Here is a 25,795-nt window from a genome sequence, read left to right as displayed (position 1 = left end):
TCATGTACCGTACCTTGTAGTATCTTAAATGTTTAGTCTGTGGAACAGTTGGTTGGGAGATGATTGGGTTTGTAGCTAGCTTGCGTGTACAGGTGCTGGTGTAGTGGCAGCGTTGTGGGGTTTCCTCTGGGGCCCATGGGTGGGCAGCCTTGTGTGAAGCTGGGAGAATTGAGGTTGAGTAGCCGAGCCCTCTGTCTTTATCTCTAATTACATGGTGAGGCTTGGGGAGATTGGGCAGGACTGTAAAGCCCCCACTGATAGCTTGGTGCTCCCCCTGGCTGTAACACGCCAGGATCTGAGGGTGTGAAGCAGAACCAGGTCTGGCGGGGCTCTAATCCCACCACAGATTTTCTCCCCAGGGAGCCCCCGGTGTTCTTTCCTCTCCGCGGCGGCTCCGCAGTCTGCCACTTTCCAACCCGCCGCTGGGGGAGAAGCACGCCAAGGCTCCAGCAGCCCAGTCTGTCGTGCTCTACTTGCTCCTGTCGGTTTTTGTCGTCCCTAAAGTTTTGCAGCCCGTCCTTGGAGACATCCTGACACAGAGTTGCAGATGGAAGGCATTGGACCGCGGCAGCTGGTGTCACAATGTGGATTGGAATTCACAGTTGGGATAAAATATGAAACAAATATGTCATTATACATATGTTTTCCACAGTTTGTTCATCCAGCTGTTTCCTTGCTCAGTCCCCCCCACTCCCTCTTGCCTTGCCATATAAACCTGGTAAGGGTTGACGACTAATAGTCTATTATTCGTCCCATTGTGTCGCATTTTTCCACATACACTCATGAGCATTATTATCTGTAGCAGTCGTTGCAGTCTGCTGGATCACTCATATGAGCTGCATACTCAGATTTGTGATGCTCACACTTTGTTGTTTTGATGATATGAGGCAACGCTACCAAAAGACGGAACATACCTCACTGCAAATGAAGGCAGAATTATTCCCAGTCAGTTAAATGTCCTTTGATTCTTTTGCAAGTTTAATCTGCGGAAATCAATAAAAGGATGCATGTTGGGCCTGGGAGTCAACAGCAGCCGTGTTTGATGGGTAAACGGACAACCAAATGGATGATGTGGGGGAGCATTCATCTTTCTTTAGGCAAATTGGGCCGCTAGGTCCCGACTAATTGATTGATTGCATGACTTGCTGATACAATCAAAGCCTGCCCTGATTTATGGCGATAAATCGATTGATTAATAAGGCTTTCTGTGATGGGGTTGGTCCGTGATGGGGGTGAGAAGTGGGGGAAGACACCTCCAAGTCACACATCCGTCTTGCAGCCGTCAGCCGTGTTGGTTTAGTGTGGTAATAAGAAAGGCCTGGATCTCCCAGCTGACATTTACAAAATGCTGGCCAGCTATGACCCGCTCCTTAGATTAACCTCCACTTGTTCTCATAAGCACCCCTGATATTAAAAGATGGGGAGCAGCGTCAGCGGGTGAAAAAATGAAGTGTGACTTCTTTCAGTTCGCCGTTTGCATACATCATTAGGGAGAGGAACAAAAAATCAATTTCACATTCCAGAATAAATAAAAACAAATATCTTGAGCTGCATAATGCGAGGGCCTCTTGTTGACTCTTTCCAGATTACATTTAGTCAGGTGTTTAAATGCTGATTTACAACAAGATGGAGTCCATTCCCTGCACTCGCCTGCCTGTCTGCCTGCCTGTTCAGAATATGAAATGGAAGTTAAACACTGTGAATCTCCAGTGTGAGGAGGAGGGCTCTGGACGTGTGGGCAGTGTAGCATCAAATAGATTGTGTTTCCTCCCGTGTAAACGCCTAATGTGTGCCGAGTGCTCTGACACAGATGAATGTAAGGAATTTGCTGTAAAGACTTTACGGCCCTTTTGAGAGACATGGCTGGAAACTGGTAGTGTGGAACCTGCTCCACGCCCCCCTGAACACACGTCCGCACACATGCACGTACACACACCCTTTCACAAGTGCTTACACATGCACACATGTCAAGGCACACAGCCCTCCAAGGAGAGCAGCTACATCAAACTGGTAAGGCTGGTGCGGACATCGGGGATACTTTTTATTTGCTTTGGGTCAGAAACGGCAGCCCTGATGATGTGATGAGAATCATCTCACAGAAATACTCCACACCGTGCGCTCTGTTCTGGCAGAAAATAATCCCGGTGAATCTCCTGACCATGCTCATCATTTAATACATGAGAGCTACCTTCTGCTGCACAACAGGGCAAATTATAAAATGATTCATGTATAAACTGCCCTTTCAAGTGGCTGCTCCCATTCTGCGGCAGCGGAACTCGTCTGCCAGATCTTCGAGCCTTTGTGACGGTGCTCAAAGCTCTCAGCTGCTTGTTGTCGGCACCAGTTTTATTCCCACTCTCACCGCTCTATTTAGATTCATTTATTTTTGGTTCAAATGCTGTAAAATGAGTGCAATGGAGAGAAGGAGGGTAAAGGAGTGTTCCCTCTCTCTCAGACAGGTGGCCCCGGTTTATGTCGCCGGGCCCCAGGGGCCCTGCTAACCGAGTCTGAGCGAGAGGAGGGACCCGTCTCTCAGCGCTACACAGGTGGTGTGAAACGCAGCCCTCTCTCCACACCTGAAATATTCAGATTCTTCCAGCGGCGTCGCTTTGATCTTGCTGCAATCGACATGGGAAAACGGAGAGAGTAGGGGGGAGAAAACAACAAAAACAAGAGGAAGAGCAGCACACCTGAGAGAGAACAGATTGACATTTCTTAAGAGAGAATAAACAATCGCAGGTTAGCTGTGTTGCATCGCTGCCGCTCGTCGTTTCAGGTGAAAGTGGGCCATCGCGGTGATGGCTGCATCTACGGCGCCTTCCTCCTCTCGCACTAGCTGACCTCAATGGTGAAGCTTCACAGAAACGAGTCCCCTTCAGAGCACCACTCCTCTCCCACTTTGAAAGACACGAGAAACAAGAAAACAAACCTTGTCCCCAGCAATATTGTTCAAGTTCGTCACTGCTAATTGTTCACGTATCCCCCTCAAAAAAACTTCGGTGTAGCATGGGATTTTTTGATTTTGATTTTTTTTTTTTGGCGTGTTCATGTCTATTTTGAATCTTCCCTCTTGCTCTTACATATTCACATCTCCATTTGAGCCGATCACTTGGCCGTCTGAAGTTATCGTGTCTTCTCTCAGGTTTCAGTCCGCTAGTCTGCTAATGAATCATAGGACTGTGTAATTAGTCACCCTGCATGTACCACACAATGACAATAGACACCCTGATTGTAACCACAGAGTTTGAAAGGAGCAGAACAATGGTCGGCCTTAATGATGATATATAAGGTGTTGTAATTGGCCTTCGTTTGGAGCATTCAGTCATGGATTGTAATTTGAAGTTTCTAATTGGGGGACATTTAAAGTTATTCATTGGATTCTCAGTGGGTACAGGATTGTTTGAAAGAGCTGTAATAAGATGTTTTCATGATACCTCTTGATACCATTTTAAATAAGACTTGACAATAAATAGATTACAGCCTCCCTGATCATACTAAGATGTGTTACGGGTACATTAGTGAGAAATAAAAAATAAAACGTGTGTGTGCATGTGTGTCATGGTGTGCACCTTGGAATTAAAGAGAGAGAAGTGTTGACAAGGAGGATGTGCTCTGGTGCATCAGGCGCCAAAAACTCTCTAAATGAAGCAGGGTATGACGAATAATGGCTGACAACACCAGTCACACCTTTTGCTGATGGTTGTAACGCTCAGACGCTTCTCCTTCCTTTTGTAAGATTTAGCATGCTGTTTGAAGCCAGCCTGACTGACTGGGGATTAATTATTTTGGATGATTTATCAGACTTTCCAGTCCAGAGTTTAGAGAGGTGTCAGAATGAAATGTGATTTTCCTCGTTGGTAAGTCCTCACAATCTATACACTACCTACATATTTGTGCACAGTGCAGTCAGCATTGCTTCCTCAGCGTGGACAGGTGGGGAATGTGTCAGCGATCTCTGGAGCTAAGGTCCTGAGACAACATACCAGGATATGAAATTAATTTGGATTATGTATTTTTAAAGATTATTCAAATAGCTACCAAAGCTCAAACACTCCAAAATATCCAAATCGATAATTTGACCAGTACTTTAGATATTATAATACGCTATTATAATAAGCAATGCAGTCCGAGCATAGTGATCATACAGCAACAAACGCCACAACTACTTATATTTGGCTACTACTCAGCTTCTTTACTTTTTAGAAATGGCAGTGCGCATTCAATGCACTCAAGCTTAAGCAATTAGGAAAACCGCCAAAATGATCCCAAACCAGCCCAACTTTTGTTTAATCCCCCAACTTTATTTATAATTCAAAATTGTTCAATCTGACAACACTGCACAGATGAGACCACCAATCTTTCTGGAAAAACCTGCCAGATCAGTAATTATTTAAGTGGCTACTTTACTATTTAACTCTCCATAACAATGTTTGGGTGCTATTTTTGTAGTTATTTATGACAATACACTTAACATCTGACTTTGTCTTAATTGTTCTAATGGGGTAATCTCCACCCATCTGGCATTCCCAGCAGTTAAAACTAACTCAGTAATTCAATGTCCTTCGGTATGATATTATCAGGATACTTAAGTCACGATATGAGATTATTAAAATTTTGATCATTTTGTGATATTCGAAATATTGCAATGGCGTGCAATTTGTTTTCTAGTGTGTTGGTTTCTCTATTTTTTTCTCCTGCTAAGGAGCTCTGCAATCTTGCGCATGTTACAAACTCCATCGTTTTCCATAAGGTTACATGGATGCATTTACTTTTTCGTGAATGCAATGAATTGATGAATTGGTAGGCAGTTTTGTCTAGTTCAGTGTGTCCAGTGGTGGCTTAACGTTAGCTTTGCTGTCGTGGGCTAACACTATCTCTGGGTGGTGGCTCGTGACGTTGAATCTTTTTTGTTTTTGCGTGACACTACTTCTCACATCTTCTTCCTTGATTTAAATGCAGAAGGCGCTATTCGGATTTCTTCTTCTCTCCAATGCTTCCATCTTTGTTGGATCCACTTCCTCCTAGTGCTCACAAGACAAAAACTGAACAGCACCATCTAGTGCGCATTAGTGCAGTTAATGTGTCCATGTGTTGATTCTATATTTACACGTGAAACACTGCAATACTGTGCTGCGTTTTTGATCCAGGTGTGGTGTGGTCAGGCAGCATCAGGAATCTGATGGAGAGTAAAAGTGAAGGAGCAGCGGTCAGAGGTGAACAGATGGTGGGAGATGCCAGGTGAAAGAAGCCCCCCAGTGCTTCCCTGTCAGAGGCCACGTGCTCAGCTCACGTTTCTGGTGCAGGGTCATGGAGGTCAGAGCCTCCTCCCACCTGGCTCTGTCTGGACGGTCAAGCATCAACACACACACCCATGCTCTACGTCCGTTGGGCTCTTAACTGATGCTCTGCGTCAGGAGCCAGATAAGAGTTAATTTTGGATCTTTCATATGGACAGACGCCAATGTGCACCTTTCTCAGCATTCCTCCTCCAACCCCAAACCGCTCCCTCCGTCCTCAGTGGCTGGGGGGGTTGCCAGTAATAATGTTGAGGCCAGACTAGACTGCAGTGATTGGGGCCATTGATTGTGGTGATTTGATTTATTGATCAGTCCGCCCTCTCAAATGTGGCGTCTGAGATGCGGGGCTAATCTGAGGCAGCTATGGACAATCCTGTGCCTCACAGAGAATGGGAGGCGATAAGGAATGTATGAAAGGAAACTACACTTATCTTAATCACACACTGGTCCCTGCTCTGCCTTGCTGCAGCCCCTGTGTGCGGATGTCAGCGCACATGTGTATGTACACACGCATGTGTGCCCAGCCGCTCTTTTGTGTGAGACCATGCGTGCAAGTGTGTGTGTGTGTATGTGTGTTGTTGCGTTGGTGTGCGGTGGGGGTTGTGAGGCAGTACAGTCACCAGGCAGAACAGAGTGGATCTATAAATTGATGGAATTCAAAGCCTCCAGCATCGATTACCATTATAACAAACAGCAGCACACAGAATGTCTGATTATTTTTAGACAAAGATTCTGTGCTCTCAGCAGCAATTCTGCTGATGCTGTCACACTTTCAGACATCTGCCTATGATTGCAATTAGATGGGATACAAAAAGAAAAATAATACCCCATCTGCATTTTCCCCTCTCTCCCCCTCCAACCTATTTTTTCCTCTTTAATTTGTGCTGTCCAAGCCCACTGCACACAATAGTGATTTTGACTCACTCTGCCTCATTGCAGTACCTTGGTAGTTTTTTTTCCAGTTGTCAACATTTTCCACCATGGGTTGTCTTTGTGAAAGGCCAGAAAATAGCTTACCGCTACAGATGTAATCAAGATGAGCTAGGTTTAATGAATCAATGTCAAATCTACTCCAACACAATACATTAGTGAGCCCCGCATTTTACCTAAAACACTTGCAGAGATTGTTACCGTACATCATTTCACAGGGATTTTTGTCAAGAGCAATTGTCTTTGCTGGACTAGATTATGCTACCTTTGCCTACAATTGGCATAACTTGCATCCCATCATTTAAATGAAATACATTTGACAACCAGTTTATGTTATAATCCTCAGAGCTTTGTCTCTTTACAGATTTGTTGCCATGCTGCCCTCCAAATTTCTTGCCCGCTTTATCTCTCACTCACTAGAGTCTGAGGGGACTTACTGTATGTCTACAGTCTTTGCTGCAACACACGTGCATAAACCTGAGACCTCTTAATGCAGTGTAAATGGCTGCCTGTCAGATCACTAAAGGGTCCATCTTCGGTCAGTGTCAGAAGGCCAGAGCCTGCTTTTGTAAGCCAAAGTATATTTGAGTCATGGAGTCACAGCTTTTTTTTTTCTTCTGGTTTCAGCGGGTCATTGAGCTTCAAGGCCATTTACAGACTGCCAATAGACTGCAGGTCTATTCTGTTAAAACCAATAAGCTTCTTGCTTTTCGGTCTTTGTTTTTGAGTCAGAAGTCACCGCGATTGCTTTCTCCTCACATATTGACTTGAGCACACCAGGACTGGTTCCATGCTCAAAATCCCTCTTTCCTGCCCCTCCAGCCCCAATGACAGCTCCACCCTCCCTAGGGGATACTCATCAATTATGGCTGGATGTTTGACTGGCAGAGGCTTAATGACAGGAGCTCTGTATTGACCCGACTGCCACACACTGAAAATTTGGTCCCAATCGTCCTTTTTTAAACCTGTCATATGATTAGAGAGAAACTCCTCTTTGCACAGTGAGTTTCAAAATGTCTTTTCTTATTTTTTTGAGACATCAGAAGCATCTACACGTTCATGCAAATGACCTAATGAAGGATGCAGCTCAACATAAAGAACAGAGATAAGTTAATTTTATCAGGGTAGCAAAGGTGCCCTGGTTGAAATGGATCAGATCTGATTAGGAAGCAGAGAAATCTCTTCTAGTATCCTTTGTCTCCTGAGATAGCTATACTATTTTAGTAACACTATATTGTGAAGTTCCTCCCATCATCAGTCTGAGCTAGACAACCAAAGCAGCAAACAGTCTGTTCTGCCTCACTTCTTCCCAGAAAGACAGGCAGTAGGTTTCATTTGATGGGCTGTTGCCCTGGCTCCCCTCCCTCATAATGGTCTAGAAACTATGGGGATGCTTTCAAAATAACCACGCCATAATGATCGCACTGTTTGACTTGCATACAACATGACTATCCACCATTCTGCAATAAAAGCCAGCTCTACACGGAGGCCTCTGAAGCACTGGCAGACTTAGAATCACCACACTGTTATATCTTAAGTACTTAGAAAATCCACTCAAAGTCACTTCTAGAGGAATTTTCTCTTGGCAAGATTAGCCGGTCTGGGGCCATTTGAATCTAGCGGAGGTTGGCCGGCTTCTGAAAGCCCACTCTCTAATCTCCAGGAAGGCTCATCCCAGATGGACTGTAAGGACTAACAGGAATTTATAAAGTCCTGTCGCCTTATCCTATACAGCCATGGCCTTTTTCAGTGAAGGTACGCTGTACAAGGAAAGACATATCTCCCACTATCCAAATGTATCTGAAATACTTTTGAAACGTAGAACTTGTGGCAGTAACTACATATTTAAAAATGTTAAATAGTAATAGGTAATATAACAAGACACATGCAGGGTCTTCTGTTAGTGTTGCTAAATAGCTGCATTCGTAATTCTTTTATCCAAAACAGTTTGTCTCTTAATCACATATTCTTATAGACTGATGGCTGCTAGCCAGCATGCCAAGTATTGAGTATTCGCTGGCCTTGGTAAAAAAATAAACGAATGAAAAACAACTGCCAGCAAATGCTATTAACAATTATGTTCTCATTCCCAATTAAACTAGTCTAGAAAATTACCTGTTTTCCTCTCTACCCGAGCGACTGAAATTCTAACCAAACAGACCTCAACTAGTCTTCAAAGTCTGTCCTTGGCATGACAGGGTTACTGCACAAAAACAATATAGTGGTGAATCTCCCACCAAAAAAAAGCCTAACCAACCTCACGTGGCAACATTGGCTTGAACTTGAGCTTGTGTAGTGGTGTCTTCTTAGGTCTTTGCAGCCATGCCCTTGTATTAGTGCATGAGGAAAAAAAAAAAAACTGGAACTCACAAGTAAACGAAATCAAAGTTCAACAAGCACTTATCTTAACCCTGTATTTAATCCAAACATTCAGATACACCAAATACTATCACAACATGATAATCTACGGCATGACGAGTTATTTCTTTTCATGAAGGTTATACACCGATCAGCCACAACATTAAAACCACTGACAGGAGAAGTAAATAACATTGACCATCTTGTGACAATACAGTATTCTGCTGGGAAACTTTTGGACCTGCTATTCATGTGGATGTTACTTAGACATGTACCGCCCACCTAGACCAGACCAGGCACCTAGACCAGACTTGTCAAAGTCAAAGTCAAAGAACATGAAAAACAGCACAAGGTGTTGACCTGGCCTCCAGATTCACTAGATCCCAAACTGATCAAGTATCTGAGGGATGATCCACAGAGGCTCCTCCCCTCAACCCATAGGACCCAAAGGCCCCCACTAACAACATTCTGTTACCAGACACCACAGGACACCCTCAGAAGGTCCATGCCCATTCTCTGATGAGACACAACTGTTTTGGACACAGTATTAGGTCGGTGTATATCAAATGGCTGTTCACTGTATTCTTTGCAGTGAGTTCAAGAGCATTTTTTTGGTCCAGACACAGTAGACATGAGGCCACATCACAGTCGACCTTCACTGGCAGTAATTTTTTTGATTTCAGTTTGGTGTGTATGTCCCTTAACAGACATACAGAGTAGTGCCAGACCTAATATAGTCTAGTATTTCTCCATATAGCATCTCATCTCAAACTGTACACTCATTTCTACTTTACCCACTTTCTCGCCGGTCCAGTCTAGGGACTTGAACCAGCAGCCCTTCAATTAACAGCCCATTTCTCTGACCGTCAGGCTGTCACCATCCCATGAGGCGGCGGCTGTTCAAGTTTCATCCTTTCATTTTCTGTCTTTTTTTCCCCTTCTGCGATGATTTATTAAATTGCCTTTAAGTAAGGCTGCAGATTAATTAAAACACAGTCAATTTAATTTCCCGGCCTCGTATATAAATTCGCAGTGGTAATTGAAACCCCTATTTCACTTTTTATATTGTAGCCCAGCAGTTACAAGAGAAGATCCTCATCAATTACTGATAATCACAGTCAAAACGAAGAGGAGAAGAATATACAGTTGTCTGATGCAGCCCTGCTCAGCACAGGAGAGTAGAGTTGGTAGCTGTTTTCCTTTTTTTTTTCTGTTTGCTGAAAGAGCCGGGAATTGGATGACTGATCAATAATATTGGATTTGCGGATGGCATGTGGTGCAGCTGAGTCCAGCATGAATGCAAGGTTCTGATGAAGGGCCTACTCCACAGACAGCTTTGAATAGTGGATCAGACATGTTGCCGGGGTGGAGCTCTCATTTGATATAACACAGACATGTAAACAACCGATGTGCGGAGACATTAATGGAATGACGATCCGGGGCTGTTGTTGTAGCAGAAAGGGATAATTTGGTTAAAGCTATGGAGGCTGCTGTCATGTATTGAAAATCACTGCGGGATCAATATATGGATTGGTGCAGGCGATGGGAAAGAGATTGAAAAGAGGCTGAAAATAGATCTGACCTGTGGTAATTGCTACAGCAGGCGAGGCGTTTGTATGTTTGAATCAGGTCTTGGCCGGGCTTATGAAGCAGCCCTTCATTTCAGAAGGAAGCTCTATTTGTTTGTAAGGGTGTTTGTCAGGTTATTGGGTCTCTACACGTGACTCACCCCCTCCCCTTCTTTCTTCCTCCCTCCCTCTCTCTCTCTCTCTCTCTACCCCCACTCTCTCACTAGCGCTCTATAGCCGTTGCAAGCTTATTGATTATTTCAAATACTGATTATCTAAAAGGCCTTCTGCTACTGTAGGCATTGGATTTATTTTGGCTTAATTATTTATGGGCCAGGGCTAGCTGTAAGTATTACTGCTGTGAGATCATGAAGGATTACATTGTTAATATTCAGCAGTGTATTTTTATTTATGTACACTCTAAGCTTTACTGGATGAGCGTTGGCAGGCTCCCTAAAGTGCCGTCTCTCTTCCTCTCACCGTTTCTCTCTCTCTCTCTCTCTCCCTTTTGTGTGTTTGTAGAGGGAGCTAAACTCTGTAGCGTCTGAGCTGGCGGGTCGACAAGAGGAGAGCGAACATTCCCACAAGCACCTGGTAGAGCTGAGCAGGGAGTTCAAGAGAAATGTCCCCGAGGTGAGTCTAGCACCCTCCCCCTCCCATTATCTCTACTGTATGTGTCATTTTCCTCATCTTCACCTCAGCAGGTACCGGCTGCCTGCGTCACCGCTGCTGCTCGAGCCCCCGCACATACCTTCAGACAATTATTTATTTCTTTTGTTAAATTTACATGAAAATACTCTCGTGAGAAGTCGGAGCCTCTTCCCTTCTCTTCTCGTAGCACATTTAAATGCTGAGGCCCTACATTATTAGCCTCTAACTGGGTGTGATGAGCGGCCGGGGGGCTCATTTACAAAAAAGGAAGCACGACTTTTCGCTTTCAAGTCCAAAGCAAAAGCGGCGGTTTATGTGAAACTTTTCTTGGTGCCGGAGTTGGCAGCTGATGGTGATATTTCTCTACATTTTTGTGATGCAACGAGGACAGGTGTCTCTCCAAACCCACAAGGAACAAGAGTCTAACTATACACAATGTGCTGAATGCTGATGAGGCCAACATTCAATCACACGCTTTTTTTGCTGCCCTTTAAAAAGACTGTATTAAAGACAAGTACACAGTAGAAAATTAGCACAAAGAGAAATATATATTTTTAGATTTTAAAGGATGTACCAGCATCTTAGGACATTTATCTTAAAACAATGCTCACGAGCCCATATGTACACTGAAAGAGTTCTTGGCTGCTGTTCTCCTTTTGCCTAGCTGTGAAAGAAATCCCTTAAATGAAGGAGATGAAGGACAAAATCTACAGCTAAATTTTACGTGACATTTTAGTTCAGAATGAGGACTGTGGTTTTTGTTTTCCCAATTATAAATGGGTCTCTTAGGCCCTGTTCAGACCTGGTATTAATATGTGTCCTGAGTGATCTGATCACAAGTGGGCAGCTCTTGAGTGCACACCCAGAATACATTCAAGATCTGATCACTAAAACCACATTTGGAGGTGGTCTGGGCCCCTGGTGACCACATTCTTTCAGCAGTGTGAACACAATGCTTTCTGGTCACATTGACGGACCACCTACTAATGAGATTTTGCTTCATTCATTCAAAAAGGACACACAGCTGCCAATTTGAATGATCGCCTGAAAAGGAAAAATCACCCTATGTGATGTCTGTTCATTTCCAGTGATAATGAATCATTGAAATGATTTGTTCTTGTAGTTGTTAAATAATTGAAAAATTAGTAATAAAAACCTCTTGGTCTGTAGTTGATTAGCGATATGTTCATTTTGATGTATGCAAAGTAACCTTATTTACCTTTGCTCCTAGAGATTTTTCTTTCAGTGCTGCAAAACATCGTAGCTACTTTACAGTGTGTTTGGTTGGGTCCAGAGTTTTATACACGTCTCTAAAATAACTAACATCAAGGGTGGATAGCAGTTAAAAAATAACTTAAGGTGTTTGGGTTCAGTGAGTGAGAGAGAATTTGCTTTTCAATTTGTTCCAAAATTTCTTTCTCTCTTCGGGGCGCAGCTCATGGAGACGCATTTTAATGCCAGAGGTGAACACACATACTTAAAGCTGGATGCTTCATGTTAATACCAGGTCTGAAGAGGGCCTTTCGTGGCACAAATGGACGGACAATTTCTATAAGAATTTGTGGATATACTGGCATGCAAACATGTTTACAACAGACATGTGAACCTATCTGGTAACGGGTTGACCAATGCAACTTAGGTAGATATGCAAATGGCGCCTCCCAGAGCAGGACAGTTTAGACTTAACTGAGAAGTTCTTTAATCATTATTACTCCTGTCACCGGTTAACTCTTTAATATACCTGACATCTGCTCCTGATCAACTGGTATCCTTACATCATTTAAGGCTCTAGCAGTAATGTTATGTTACCTCAGTTTCCTCTCTTTACATTTAGAAAGACCTCATTCCACCTTTCTGTTGTAAGGCAAAATGGCAATTAAGGTAGACTGAGCTGAATACATGAAAAACTAAATCTATGAAAGATACAGATGCGAATTTGTCCTTTTTCATCATCTTCTTTGAAATGATCGTCCATTGACATGTAGGCTGAAGTCAAAGAGAATATTTTTATATTTTATAAATGAACCCTCGGGCTGTTTTTGCTGTGCTGCCTGCCTGTCTCAGCCCCGAGTATATGTAGCGCAGTGCTGTAATCTCGTCAGTATAATACAGGCGTTTAAGACAGGATCAGGCTGTCACCACTGGCAGCACAATCCCCTTACCTGAGGCTGCGAGAGCTCGCACAAGTCTGGATCTCTGAGCTCTAACGCAAGCTACTGGAAAGCCCCACTTTTCAAACATGCCCACTCAAACCCCTTAGGTTTAAGCACTAATACCCGCACCCTACAACAACACACCTCAGTGGCGCGCACATGCAGTGTAAGAGAAACTATCCATTAACAGTAAAGATTTTCAGTCCTCTTTCTTACGCTGCCGTTTGTGCCTCACTGGGGCCAATCTGATTTCCTAAACAGGTGGAGCATCTGCAAAACGAAAAATGCTGATGCAGAGTTTACTTTTTTTGTCTTTACATAGGAAGTCCGGGAGATGGTGGCACCTGTTCTCAAGAGTTTCCAAGCCCAGGTGAGTCACATGTTTTTCAGATTATAGATTCTGCAGAATTAAAGTCTGGAAACAGCAAAGTTATTTGTAGCGTTTTATTGAGGATTTTTTAAGCTTTGTCTGTTCCACATTATAATTTACTGAAAGGAGACACTCCTACTGCACGTGGCACATTGACCAGAACAGACCGCTGCGCGTCTGGAATGAATGATTTGATAGATAGCTCGAGGAATCCATGGCATTCTTTTCGTGTTACTGCTCATCTGGTGCTTATTGACTGATGCCTTTTCTGTCAAAGTGAAGTAGCATCTATCTGCCATTAGATGATCAGATATCTGGCTTCTCATATTTTCTTGGCTGAGACAAGCCCTCATTTCCTGTTGTGATGGTGCATTCACCGTGCCCCCCTCTGACGTCGCCATATTGAAAAAGTCATCTGATACCTACCAAGACTCGGCTCCAGCCATTAAACCAAGGTCATAAATCACATTTGTGAGCTGCGTTATGGTCCGCAAAGCAGAGGCTTATGGAAATGATACCACAAATATGTTTCCAGTCTCGTTCACCCCTTTAAACTCCCGCTCAGCGCTAACCTGAAAGCCCTATCATCGGTAAACATGAGAACACTCAGCTTGGATTGTTCAGATCTCTTGGAAGTGATTATTGGCAGCTTCTTTTTAATGCTTTATAATTGACTATGCCCAAGCAGCAGTGTTCCCGAGCAGGAGCTATCACATTCAGTACCACACTCCGCAGTCTCTGTGGTTGATTTCTGTGCTAATTCAATTACTCTAACTGTAAAGTAGCACAAATATCAGAAGCACCCTTCCATATCTTTACCTTTCAATGTGAACCCAAAGGATTAATTTAAGCAGCATTGATGTCTGACAACTGGGAGTCCAGAGATGTTTCATAGTGGATAAAATAGATGGCTGATAATGAGCGTTGATTTTTTCATTCTTGTTAGCTGCGGGCCTCTCTGGGTACCTCTCGGTCTCTCTTGTGTAACTTCCACAGACTTACGTTCTGCACATTGATAAGTAAGCCAGCTTGCAGTGGGAAAAAAAAAACCTCTGCTATTTATTTTTTTATTTTTTTCCGAAGGCGAGGTGCAGCGAGCAACTCGGCACGCCATAATATAATAATCCTCTGGTGTTTTCTGATACACTCTGACCTTATTGGTAATGTCAAACAGCTTGCAGAGGCTTGTGAACTTTACCCAGCAGTAGTCTGCGCGACCTCAGTGTAAGCTGTGGGACCTCGACCTGCTGCTGCAGGGGGAGAACGTGAAGAGAGGGTGGAGCTGGATGTGCTTGTTTGGCTGTGTGGTTTGGGATAGACTAAAGCTCCCCTGCAGCTGCACTATACAGGTGGCGAACGATAGAAAAGTCTCGGTGTGTGTCAGGATGCATATATGTGAGAAAAAACTGGGTCCTTACGCCCCCTCCTCTGCAGTTCGGAGGCCCAGAGGAGTGCCTCGTGGTATTTGGACCCTCATCTTGCCACTTCTAAAGGAGAAGTCGGCGCCTTTGAAGTGTTTGCGACATGACAGGTTCTCTTTCTTTTCTTTTTTCATTTCAGTGTTCCCCACCCACTTTCTCTCTCTTCTCCCGTCCAATCTCGCCTTCTAATTATCACTAACCAGGCGACTGATTAGAAACACGTTGCCGACCTAGATTTTCTTTGGAGCTGGAGGAGGAGAAAGGGTTAATCCCAGAGCTGGTGGCTGTCATTGGTCGCTTCCCTCCTTCTTCTCCTCTTTTTTCGTTCCTCTCTCCTCTTTTCTTTCCCTGGAAGTTTGCTAATGAGGTCCCGTCAGAGCTGAGGAGAGGTGTTAATTTGGCCTTGTGAAGTAGGAAGGAGATTAAGGACAGTGAGGAGCTGAGTTTACGGCTTAAAATACACCGCTGTCCTTATTAATCCACAGGGCCCTGGGAGACCGGCGTTTTTGGTTTTATAATGAACACTGTCTTATAATGAAGGTAATTTTAATAAAAATTTACGGCGAAGAAGAGGAGATGGTACACGTCTCCGTGGTCTCAGGCACACCTTTGGGGCTGAGGGATGTGACAGTTATTTCTCAAATAACCGATCGCTGGAGAGACGGGCCCGTTGGACCACACTGTTCACGCAACTTTCACACAGAGCTCTCGCTGCCATCTGAACATACAGAAAACAGTCTTCACCAAGTCTCACCAAAACTATGTGTGCTTCTCAATGCAATTTACACCTCCCTCTCACTTTAGAGTGTAAACTCCCCTCAGGATAAACCGTTGTGAGGCAGGAGAAAAAGAACAGTGACGGATTTCTTTTTTTTTTTCTTTTTTTTCTCTTTTCTTCAGGAGAGGGAGATTTGTCCTCACATCCTGCCTGTACCAATCTGAATATCAGGCCCAAATTAACCAGTCATTCTATTTTTCTCCTCTCCTCTTGATGTCGTTCGGTGCTCTCAGAAAGAGAAAGCAGCAGTATGGGTCCCTAATTACTGAAACTTGCTTTACAATGATAATCCGTGGAGTAATTTAGCGTGCACAATGAGAGTTGTGGTGCTTGCGCAGATGGAGATTCTGATAAATAGTTTGTAACGTGTAATTAGCAGCTCTGCCGGTTACATACCATTAACCCCTCAAGCTCAGGAATCATTATTGGCCCTCATTATCAAGCAGCAAGGTACGATCGAGCTGACTAGACATCAAAAACATCAAACAGCTATTAAAGCGCTGCAAACTGGGGGCTGGTGGACACCTGTTTATGAGTCTAACTGTGCCATTTCTTCCCCTGAGGTTGGGAAGTGATGATGTGAAGGAAGACAATGTTTTTATGAATGTTGTTATTGTTGTTACTCATTTTTCTATGAGAGCATCGGAGGTATTTTGACTACACAGCAGGTATCCGACTCCATGGAACTGAATTAAGAGATCTCAAAATGGCTGCTGCGTCTCCACATGACTGACTTCTCGTGCTCAGGAAAGGTAGAAAGAAGACGAAGGAGAAGATTCACTTTCCTCATCTACTTTGTCAGACAGCATCTTAGAGAATGACAGGAGGGATCATGTGTAACAAAAGCCATTACAGTAGTTGGGATTGTCATAGCCATTTACCTCTCGTTTAGCAGAAACGCTGTATTTTGAGGTCTGTGTAGATGCCACAGATGATTTGTCCAGAATGGGGTGATAATAGTTTTGTAGCAGACCTTGCCCACAGTGCCTTGCCCTGACTTCCCCGCCGTGCAGCGAGGTAGACAAACACCGTCTTTGATCATCCATCGAGAGACGACCAGTTCTTCCTCCTTTTGATTAATTCCTGAAGGAAATGATAATTTCTCTTGAATGTATGAATATGTTATGAATAGTGGAATGAATCAAAGAGTAAAGGATGATAATTAATTACAGCGCTATGATAAAAGGCTGTGGGTGTTATGACGCAAGCTTCCTCCGTGTCATTATGAGAGGCTCCGTAATTACCTTTCTGCACGAGCCAGCGCTCCTGGCGGTGCTGGCGGTGAGAGTGCCGCTCACTGAGTGAGTCTAACGGTCATAAAGCTTTTCCCTGCCTAATTGTCTGAGGGGCTCTATGGCACTTTCATAGATGAGGGACTGCGCCGTTAGGAAAAATGCTCGGCGACGCTACTGCTTTTCCAGCTCAATGAAGACAGATCTTCATCATGGGCTAAACCTTGCGGTTATTAGGTACAGATTGCTTGAGTGGATGGCTAACTTGGGAAGGTGGGGTTGCTCGTAGACTACATATGGTTTTAAAGGCAGGCTGCCGTTGATTTCTTTGAAACATTACGGGCTCATATTTCTGTGCCAATAAAGAAGCCTTACCTCTGAATATTCCCTTTGTGTTATTATTCATGCCATACCTTATGTAAGGGGCATTTACGACACCCTCCTCCTCCTCTTCTTCTCACTCACTCCCACTCTCCCATCCTCCCCTGCCTCCCCCCCGGCTATGACCAGGCTGCTCCACACTGGGCTGGCGAGGTATCTCTAATGCCTGTCTCCTGCTCGGCTGTCTCAGGCTCATTGAGCAGCAGGCCAGGCCCAGGATCTCCAGGCCATTACCTATTCACAGCACGTCCAAGCCTCCAGCCTATTGTGGGGAACATAATGGGCTCCAGGGCCATGTAAACCACCGGCTTTCTGCTCCTGGTTTATCACTTGTGTCCTCTTCATACTAAGGAGAGAGAACGAAGGTGGGAGGCAAGAAGGTGGGAGAGAGAAGCCAGAGAGAGACAGAGCAGAAGGGGAGGGATGTTGGGGTGGTGTGGGAGTGTAATTGGACATTAGATAATACCTTCCTTGAGTCTTTTACGTCCTCTGCATCTCCAGTGGGTGAATGGCCTCGTCTGTTCTTCATCAGTGCAGAAAAGGCTGCTTTGACCCAAACTTAATACACTTCTCTTCACTTACTGTCTCAGTCTTTTATTACTTTAAAGTTTACTTTTATTGATTCGAGGTTATTCAAACATGAACAAACTTCTACATGTGGATCAAATATTGTCCATCCTGCCACTGTAGGGCCTTCTCATCTCAGGCTACAGTTCATACATTGACAAATCTTGAAGACACAGTGTTTAATTTCACACAATAACTTTACATCAGAAAACCATTCAGCAGACTGTTTGCATCCTTCTTTCATATTCTTGTTGTAATAACTGTTTATTGAACCATATTTGTTGAACAGTGGCTGCTGTGGACACAAGTGGCAAAACAATACGTAGCGAACACACAATGAATGTCTAAGATGGTGCAATTGCCATGTGATGCTCTGTGGTCCAGTTCTGATGCTCATGTGTCCATTTGCACTTTCAGCAGTGGATAGGGGTCATCTTGAACACCCTGACTGGTCTGCAGCTCCGTACAAAACAAACTGTGATGCTCTGTGTGTCCTGACACCTTTATATCAGAACCAGCATGAACTTTCTCAGCAATTTCGGCTACAGTAGTTCGTCTGTTGGATCGGACCATGCCGGCCAGCCTTCGCTCCCCATGTGCATCAGTGATCTTTGACCGCCCATGCCCTGTTGCCAGTTCACTGCTTTTCTTTTATTGGATCGCTTTTGTTAGGTACTGACCACTGCAGACCACAAACATCCCTCAAGAGCTGCAGTTTTGGAGATGCTTTGACCCAGTTGTCTTGCCATCACAATTGAATCCTCAAAACTTTCTACTTGTCCATTTTTCCTGCTTCTTACACATCAACTTTGAGGACAAAATGTTTACTTGCTGGCTGATATATGCCACTGATTGACAGGTGCCATGATAACCAGATAATCTGTATTATTCACATCACCAGTCATAATGTTATGGCTGATCAGTGTTTTAAGATACAAGTAAAATCTCAGTTGTCAGTTATCTGCTTATAAACCTAGACTCATAGTAAATAATGCTGTTGCAGAAAAACCCTTCTCACCTGAGTAAAGGTGCATTTCAATTATTATTTAATTATGATTAAATAATCTGGATGAATGTAAAGGGCAAAACAATAATTATTGATTAAAATATTTAAACAGCATATTAAATATGCCTGTCACAGCTTTTTGTCTGCAGTATTTACAACATTATATAAGTATTAATCTCAAACAGATATCTGCATGTCAGTATGCGTAATCTGTAGGAAAGGCACCGTATGCTTTCTGGTCTCTTCTTGTAGTTTGTGTAGTTTTGATCAGTCGTATAGTTGCATGCTGGTACAGGGTCCATGTGGAAAGGAAATAGACTCAACTATGTCTTATCCTGTAAGCAAGCAAGCCAGCAAACTCCTTAAACTAGTGATTCACATAGTTTTTCCTGCAAGGTTCCCCTTTTGAAGATAAGAATATTTTTCGGGCCCCCCTCCACCCCCACCCCCTATTCGACACGGACAGGACTATACATTCACGTACGTTATCAGTAAACAGCCTTTGTTGCTGTCAGTCACTTCATCCATCTGCAGAGTGAAGCGGCGTATTTCTCGTACCTTTGTCATTAAACTGCTCCTCTATATCTTTTGACATATCAAAGATGCGCCTAACGATTGTATTGTTTGATAGAGGAAATGCTTTTAGCTTGCTGTTGCTTCATCAACCATCGTTGAGATATATACATATCTATCCAAAGCAGCGCCTCGAAAATGTGCCTCATCATATTTTCTTTTCTTTGCTTTGAAATTTGCGTTTTGAGTTGATGAACCCTCTTACAAAGCTCTCCTAGCAGTGCTCAAGCAAGCCTCATTCAGCTGACCTTCCCGCGCCCTCCGCAATAGCTCCGTTCCCCCACTAAGGGAACCGCTGCCTTAAACAAGAATGTTTTAGTGGTTTCAAACTGCTAACTGAGAGTGAGTAAGGAGCCGTGGACATCGGCTCTCAGCTTAAATTGGTAGTTGGATTGTGAGGAATGACCAACACACAAAATGGAAAGTCTTGTCCCTGATATCCGCCATGTCTGTCATCTGACAGTAGCCCATGGATTCTGAAGAGTTTCGGAAAAAGGCCTTCAGTCTTTTATGTTAGAGCTCAGACAGTAACTTTTAAAAAGAAATATCATCAATTCAGTAAATGACAGCATAAACAAACCCAGTAGTTGGGTGGCAGTGTTTCACCAGCGCTGCACCATATTTCAGCTCCATATTGGGCCTTCTGTAGATGTTTAATATATCTGACTAGCCTTGTTTGTTTCCTGCGTGGTGAATGATTGTTGTGGTTCTGCTGGGTGTTTTTATGCTGAGACGCCTCAACCTTTCCATCAGCCTTCCCAGTGTCAGTCTTATCCCTCCTCTGCTGTGCTGTGATCTGATGGTGTGTGTGTGTTGGCGTGTTTGTTTTCCTGTCCTGACTGATGCCCTGTCGGAGCGTCCCAGTTGGGTGTATTCATCATTATGGATGCGTGTTTAGAGCCAGGGATGCACACCAGGTAAAGAAGAGAGGGGGGGAGATGTTATAAATAGGCACTTGGCTCTCTAGCCATGTGGAATTGATGAGTTTCAGCACATTCTGCTCTGCAGTGCCAGGTTTAATTTCTGCCGTCCTGACAGCACAAACCTCAGAGCCCAGAGACGTCACGCCTGACTGCCGCTGCTGTGCAAATGTTAGCCATGTTTGAGGATGGACGCACGCATAGCGCCGGCTGCACCTCTCCTATTGGGCAACCGACTGGGTGTACATCCGCTCCTCTAAAGCCCTGTCACCTTAAGAGACAGAGAATCACATCCCCCCCTCGACCCCTGACCAACAGACACTCACCAGCAGCACACAGTAACTAATCTAAGAGGCACTTTCTAAGACCGGGATTGCCATGGTCTAACATGGTCAACTACTTGTTATGAGACAGGTGAGAACCTCCCTCCCTTCATCTGCTCCCTCCAGGCAGCCCAAGTCAAAGAGCAGCACCACTAGCAGCAGTAGCACTGTCTCAGAGATTCTCCGACTCCTGGCTCACACTCAGCTGCTGGCAAGAGCACAGTCAAATTAGCCAATAAAAATGTGTGAAATCGGTGGCTCAGCGCCGGCGAGGACATGCCAGGAGAAATAAACATCAGCACTCGCGCAAACCAGGAAAAGCTCATGCGAGGAGGAAAAGGCGGAACGGGAGAGCTGCTCCGCCAATTCTACGGCACGATTCTCTGATTTCAGGCGGAGAATCGCAGCTGCACAGACACAGCCAGAGAGTAAAGTCGTTTCTCCACTCCACTGAACACCGAGACCCAGCCTCACATCGAGCCAGTGGCAGCACAAGTCAAAAGAACATGAGCTTCTGTCAGAGGATACACAGCCCTCACGTGCTGAAGTGATTTAATTCCCTCCGTTCGTCTGCGGTGTTTCCCCCCCTGCTGAAGCCTGGGAATACCAGTCTTCATTTCACATGATGCTCTGCTGTGAAGTTTAATTTCAGCAAAATCTAAACACGCTAATTAAATATCATAACTTTCTGAAGAAGGCTCTTGTAAAGGCACCTGAAATTTTAATTTAGACTTCAAAAGAGCGAAGACTTTAAAGCAAATCTATTGTTTTTCATTTAGACTTGCAATTTTCTTTTCTCTGCAGTGCTGCAGTACGTAGTTATGATTGATCTGGTAATTAAAATATGCAGAGAGGGAAAAATATTAACTGCTCCTTTTTTCACTTTCTTTTTGTTTTAGAAAACAGCCGACACATTTTCTTTCTCTTTCCAGCACAGATAATTAAATTTTGCACATTGATGTTCTTTACACAGCATTCATCGGCCTCATTATTTTTCCATTTTCATCTTTCTGGTGAGAGATCGATAGATTGATAAAATGATGGAGCCTATCTTAAATAATGCAAGCAGAGAAAAGTTACACTTACTTTGCTGCTGGCTAAGTGTTTGAACTTTTATTCTTCTTTCAAATTGTATTTAATATCCCATGAAGGTAGATCTTGCAGTATTGCATGCTAGTGTAAATCATTTATTCCTGTTTCTGCTTTCCCAGTGCAAAAAAAAAAAAAAAAAAAAGAAGAAAAAATATGCAGCTCATCGTAACATTTAGTGGGCCTATGGTATATGGGATGATGGTTGTCAAGCCTAATATCCTAAATGATAAAGAAGCTGGCAATTCAAAGAAAGACAGCGTAAAGTAGGCCAATTAGTACCTAGGGAACGTTTTGCTTGGAGAGATAGCAGCTCCAAATGTCACATGCACGAACATTAGGACCGATTGTTTATAATATGACCTGACAGTTTGGGTCTCTTTAATATGGGATTAACTACAATACTAATTAACATGTGGCTCTATTAAAACAAGCAGCTGCAAGTAACTCTCGTAGCAGTGAAAGAAGCAACTCCTCTGATGTACACCCCACATTAAAGTGTTGCTTCTTCGCCACAAATCAAATGTGTTTTTACACTTTTGAGAGATATACTTGTTTTATTATTATTTTACACTGAAATACGACATCCTAAATCAGAACCCCCGCCCCCCGCCGTTAAATCTGAGCCCACAGATCAGAGTGTTCTTTGCCTTTGTCACAAACAGATATATGTTTTTAAAGTCCCACTGCGGGGCTCTCTGTTTCATCAGAGACATAAAGTGGCCACGATGGCCTGAGGAGAGTGTTAAACACATCCTCAATTAAAGCAAAGTAACTTTGCATCTACTCGTGATTTCTCCTGCAGTCCCTGTAATTGGGTCTCGGTGGATTTAGGGGCTCTGGCTCTTTCTTCTGAATTGAAGGCCCCAGCCTGGAGCGGGGCCAAGGGGACAGCCAAAGGGGGGAAAAGCTGCTGGTCGCCGGGTCCTGGATGCTAGCAGCAGGCAGGAGGAAATAAGAGTCGGCTGCAGCCAAACGGGAGGACAGGTGGACCGAAGAAGCTCAGCCACCCTTCAGTTCTGAACAAAGATGCCGTTATTCAGTCAGTAGGAGACGGATTAACACCCCTAGGACAGTGAACATGTAGGGTTTTTAGCACGGGTACTACAGTTAAACATTATGCAAATAGATAGGATGATATCATTAATCAGTAGGTAAAAATTCAGATGAGGTAAAAGAAATATGATGGAGGTGTGTTAAAGTAGGATGAAAATTGTGTCAAATATTATATTAACTGATTAATTATCCCCCCAAAAAACATGTTGTTGCCAATCTAATAAAATAGCAGTAACAGTTTCATTGTTTTCTTTACAATATCAAACCTTCTCCCGTGTAAGGACACACTCACACTTAAACTGTGTGCCAGACTGTGTGCGGATCTTTGTGGGCGTGTGTCTTCTGCTGGCGAGACATGTGAAGGACAGCCGAAGGTGCGGTGAGATCCAGTGATGGGCTTGTTTTATTACATCTCATATTGAGACCAATCTCTGTCCATTCACCTGAAGGACAGCCAGCTATTCCCTAACTAAATTAGCCAGCCGCTGTGGTGTGAGAGGGCCTCCACAGGCACGCACAACCACGCTCTGACAGACACACACACACACAATCACAGAGGCAGGTACAAGCAGTCACGCAATAATGCGTATTTTTTTTTTCTCCCTCCCCATCTCGTGCCAGGACTCAAACCTACATGCATAATCTCATGTCCTGTCGCTCACTTTCCCTCTCTCTCACTTAAACACACACATGCAGTATGCTCCCCTGTTGAAGGCAGTGGATGTGGGGTAATTGCAGTCATTGTGGCAGGTTGCGTGTTTGTGCCCCTGTCAACGAGCCCCGCAGACCTCCTCGTCCTTATGGGACCATGTGACACAGATCTCGGCCCTGTAGCACACCTGGCTATCACACGTTTGTGTCTGCCTCCACGATGCATCTACACTTTTAGCCCAGACTGCACTGTTTCTGTCGGGGTGAACGCTCTCTTCATGCTTTCTCTTCCCTAATGAAATGTCTTTTGTACAGTCTGTTATATATATATTTTTTTGTTCACTCACAGCGGATGTTCTAATGAGGCAGAGCCTGAAATAGCAGTGGGGCTAGCACTGCAGAACTCTGACATCCCATGTGAGAACTTGCCCAAATCACAGTGGCTGCAGCCGTGCGTCAGGTTTCTTTATTTATAACCCGTACGGAATTGTCCTACACTCTCTGAGCATATGGAGGGTTACGTAACGCTCGTCATCCAATAGATAACCACTAAAGTCAGGTCCTATATATAAAGCTTGCTGAAGACTTGTTTCTGAGGCTGGTTTAGATTGATTTAGCGCTCCTGAGCGTCTGCTTCACAATGATGCAATGAAAAGAATAGCTATTGTGAATCAAAAAATTTATATTTCGATATAGCATTCCTGGCACATCTTAAAATAACACATATGTATATATTCTTATATATCTAATATATTCTTTGTCCATTAAGATGTTCAGATTTCTATTCATCATCCATCTGATCAGACATCCGGTCAGTCATAAAGAGCTATCTTCTGCCACAAGAAGAACAAGGACTCCTGCAAAAGATCCTCTGAACCCACAAAGCCCTGATCTCAATATCACAGAGACGGTAGACAAAGAAATACAAACCGCTGTGGTTAAATCAACAATTTAAAAAACTGTGGCAGTTTCTTCAAAGTGCTGGACATCCTACCTGCCAGATACCTTGAAGTACTGTGAGAAAGAACTGGTGCTGTTTCAAAGGCTATTGAGAGTCGCATCAAGGCTGACGTGATTTAGGATTTTTTCTGCATGTACTATGACGTTAATTGAAAAACCATTCATTTTAAGAAAGCACCTCCACTTTACTTTTTGAGTCTAAAACATTTGCACATTATTGCATCTATTAAGCGATATTTCTGCTTTCACTTCAGTACAGCGGATATGAATAGAATTTTGTCGATGGTCCGATGAACAGCGGGGAAAAAAGAAAAAGAAGGCAGCAGCCGGTCTTTCAGAAACGATGTCCCTGATACTCAGGATAATTCACAGACCTTACTGTCAGCAAATTTTTTTGTGTGTGTTCTTTCTACTGAAAAAAAAAAAATGTCACAAAATAAAATCCTACAATGAAAACACTATGTTAAATGATGTTTTGTTGCTCTGCGGTTCCTAACTCCACGGTCAGAGCGCTACAAAAGTTCCTGGGTAAATCAGGGGGTCAAGTGATGCTAACCAGGTTAGGCCATGAAAAAAAAAGAAACTAGAAGAAAACTGCCATACAGTAGAAATGCTCCATGTGATAAAAAGACTGAAGTTCCATTTTATGGTGAAGGAATAAAATTACCATAACAAGGTGAGATAATGCTTTAATCGTTTTTTTTGTGAACTGACCTTTAAGAAATATTAACAAATAAAATTGAATGCAGTAATTTTATCGATTGTTGCTAGGATATGCATCTGAAAACAACATCAGCTCCGTCCGCCATAGGCATCTCATCTGATTAGGCCTCTTTCACTCAAATTGAAATGCCACCTCGCGCCTGTCACGTTGTATATGAGGGATCAGGCGGAGAGCTGGTCATTACAATCATGACATCAAATGCCTGGCAGCAGAGGTCAATCAGTGTACATTAACCAAACAGAGCTCGTTTGTTTTACAGCTTTTAGTGGCGTGTTGGCACCAGCGTACATGAGCTTTAGGCTGGCATCCAGCGGGCACGGAGGGCCTCCCAGCGGAGCGGGAGCAAGATGAGTCTTGGCCAGCCCTCTAACAGAGGAGTATGAAGGAGACGGAGTGTGGGGTGTTAATCTGTCCCCCTCCCCCCACAGTGTTCTACCACTCTGCTGATTTATGTAGCTAAAATGAACTCCTTTACTGTGAGCATTCATAAATACATAAAAGGTTTTAAAAAGACGGTCAAGCCCCTGCCAGAAAGATGGCATGCAGTTTTTTGTTTTTTGTTTTTTGCGAGAAAATTATTTTAGGAAAATCTTTGTTCGTCTCTTCTTTCCTCTCCCTTTGTGGCCCCTACACTTTTTAATCCTCGGGTGTTGACGTGTTATCACACTGACGCATTAGTGTGAGTTGGTATACAGACACACGCACGCACAGAGATCACTCTTAAACCTCACCTGGTCTTAATTATAGCAGCCGAAGCCACATTTCAGTGGCACTCTGGTGATCTGTC

At 43.7% G+C, this 25,795-nt stretch overlaps 1 protein-coding gene across 1 annotated transcript in view; it reads left to right on the top strand.

Annotated features, from left to right (window-relative positions):
* The window catches only part of cux2b (cut-like homeobox 2b), a gene marked incomplete at its 5' end in the record, with an annotated part of 80,510 nt that overhangs the window by 23,594 nt on the left and 31,121 nt on the right, over positions 1 to 25,795 (top strand). The window contains 2 exons of the mRNA XM_084551173.1: positions 10,676 to 10,786; positions 13,280 to 13,327. Of these exons, the coding sequence (XP_084407299.1) occupies positions 10,676 to 10,786; positions 13,280 to 13,327 (159 nt within the window). The remainder of the gene's footprint in view (positions 1 to 10,675; positions 10,787 to 13,279; positions 13,328 to 25,795) is intronic.

This window comes from Chelon labrosus, assembly GCF_963514085.1.
Source record: "Chelon labrosus genome assembly, chromosome: 9".
Taxonomy (NCBI): domain Eukaryota; kingdom Metazoa; phylum Chordata; class Actinopteri; order Mugiliformes; family Mugilidae; genus Chelon; species Chelon labrosus.
The sequence above is the reverse complement of the archived record's forward strand: the minus strand, read 5'-3'. Positions and strand labels throughout refer to the sequence as shown.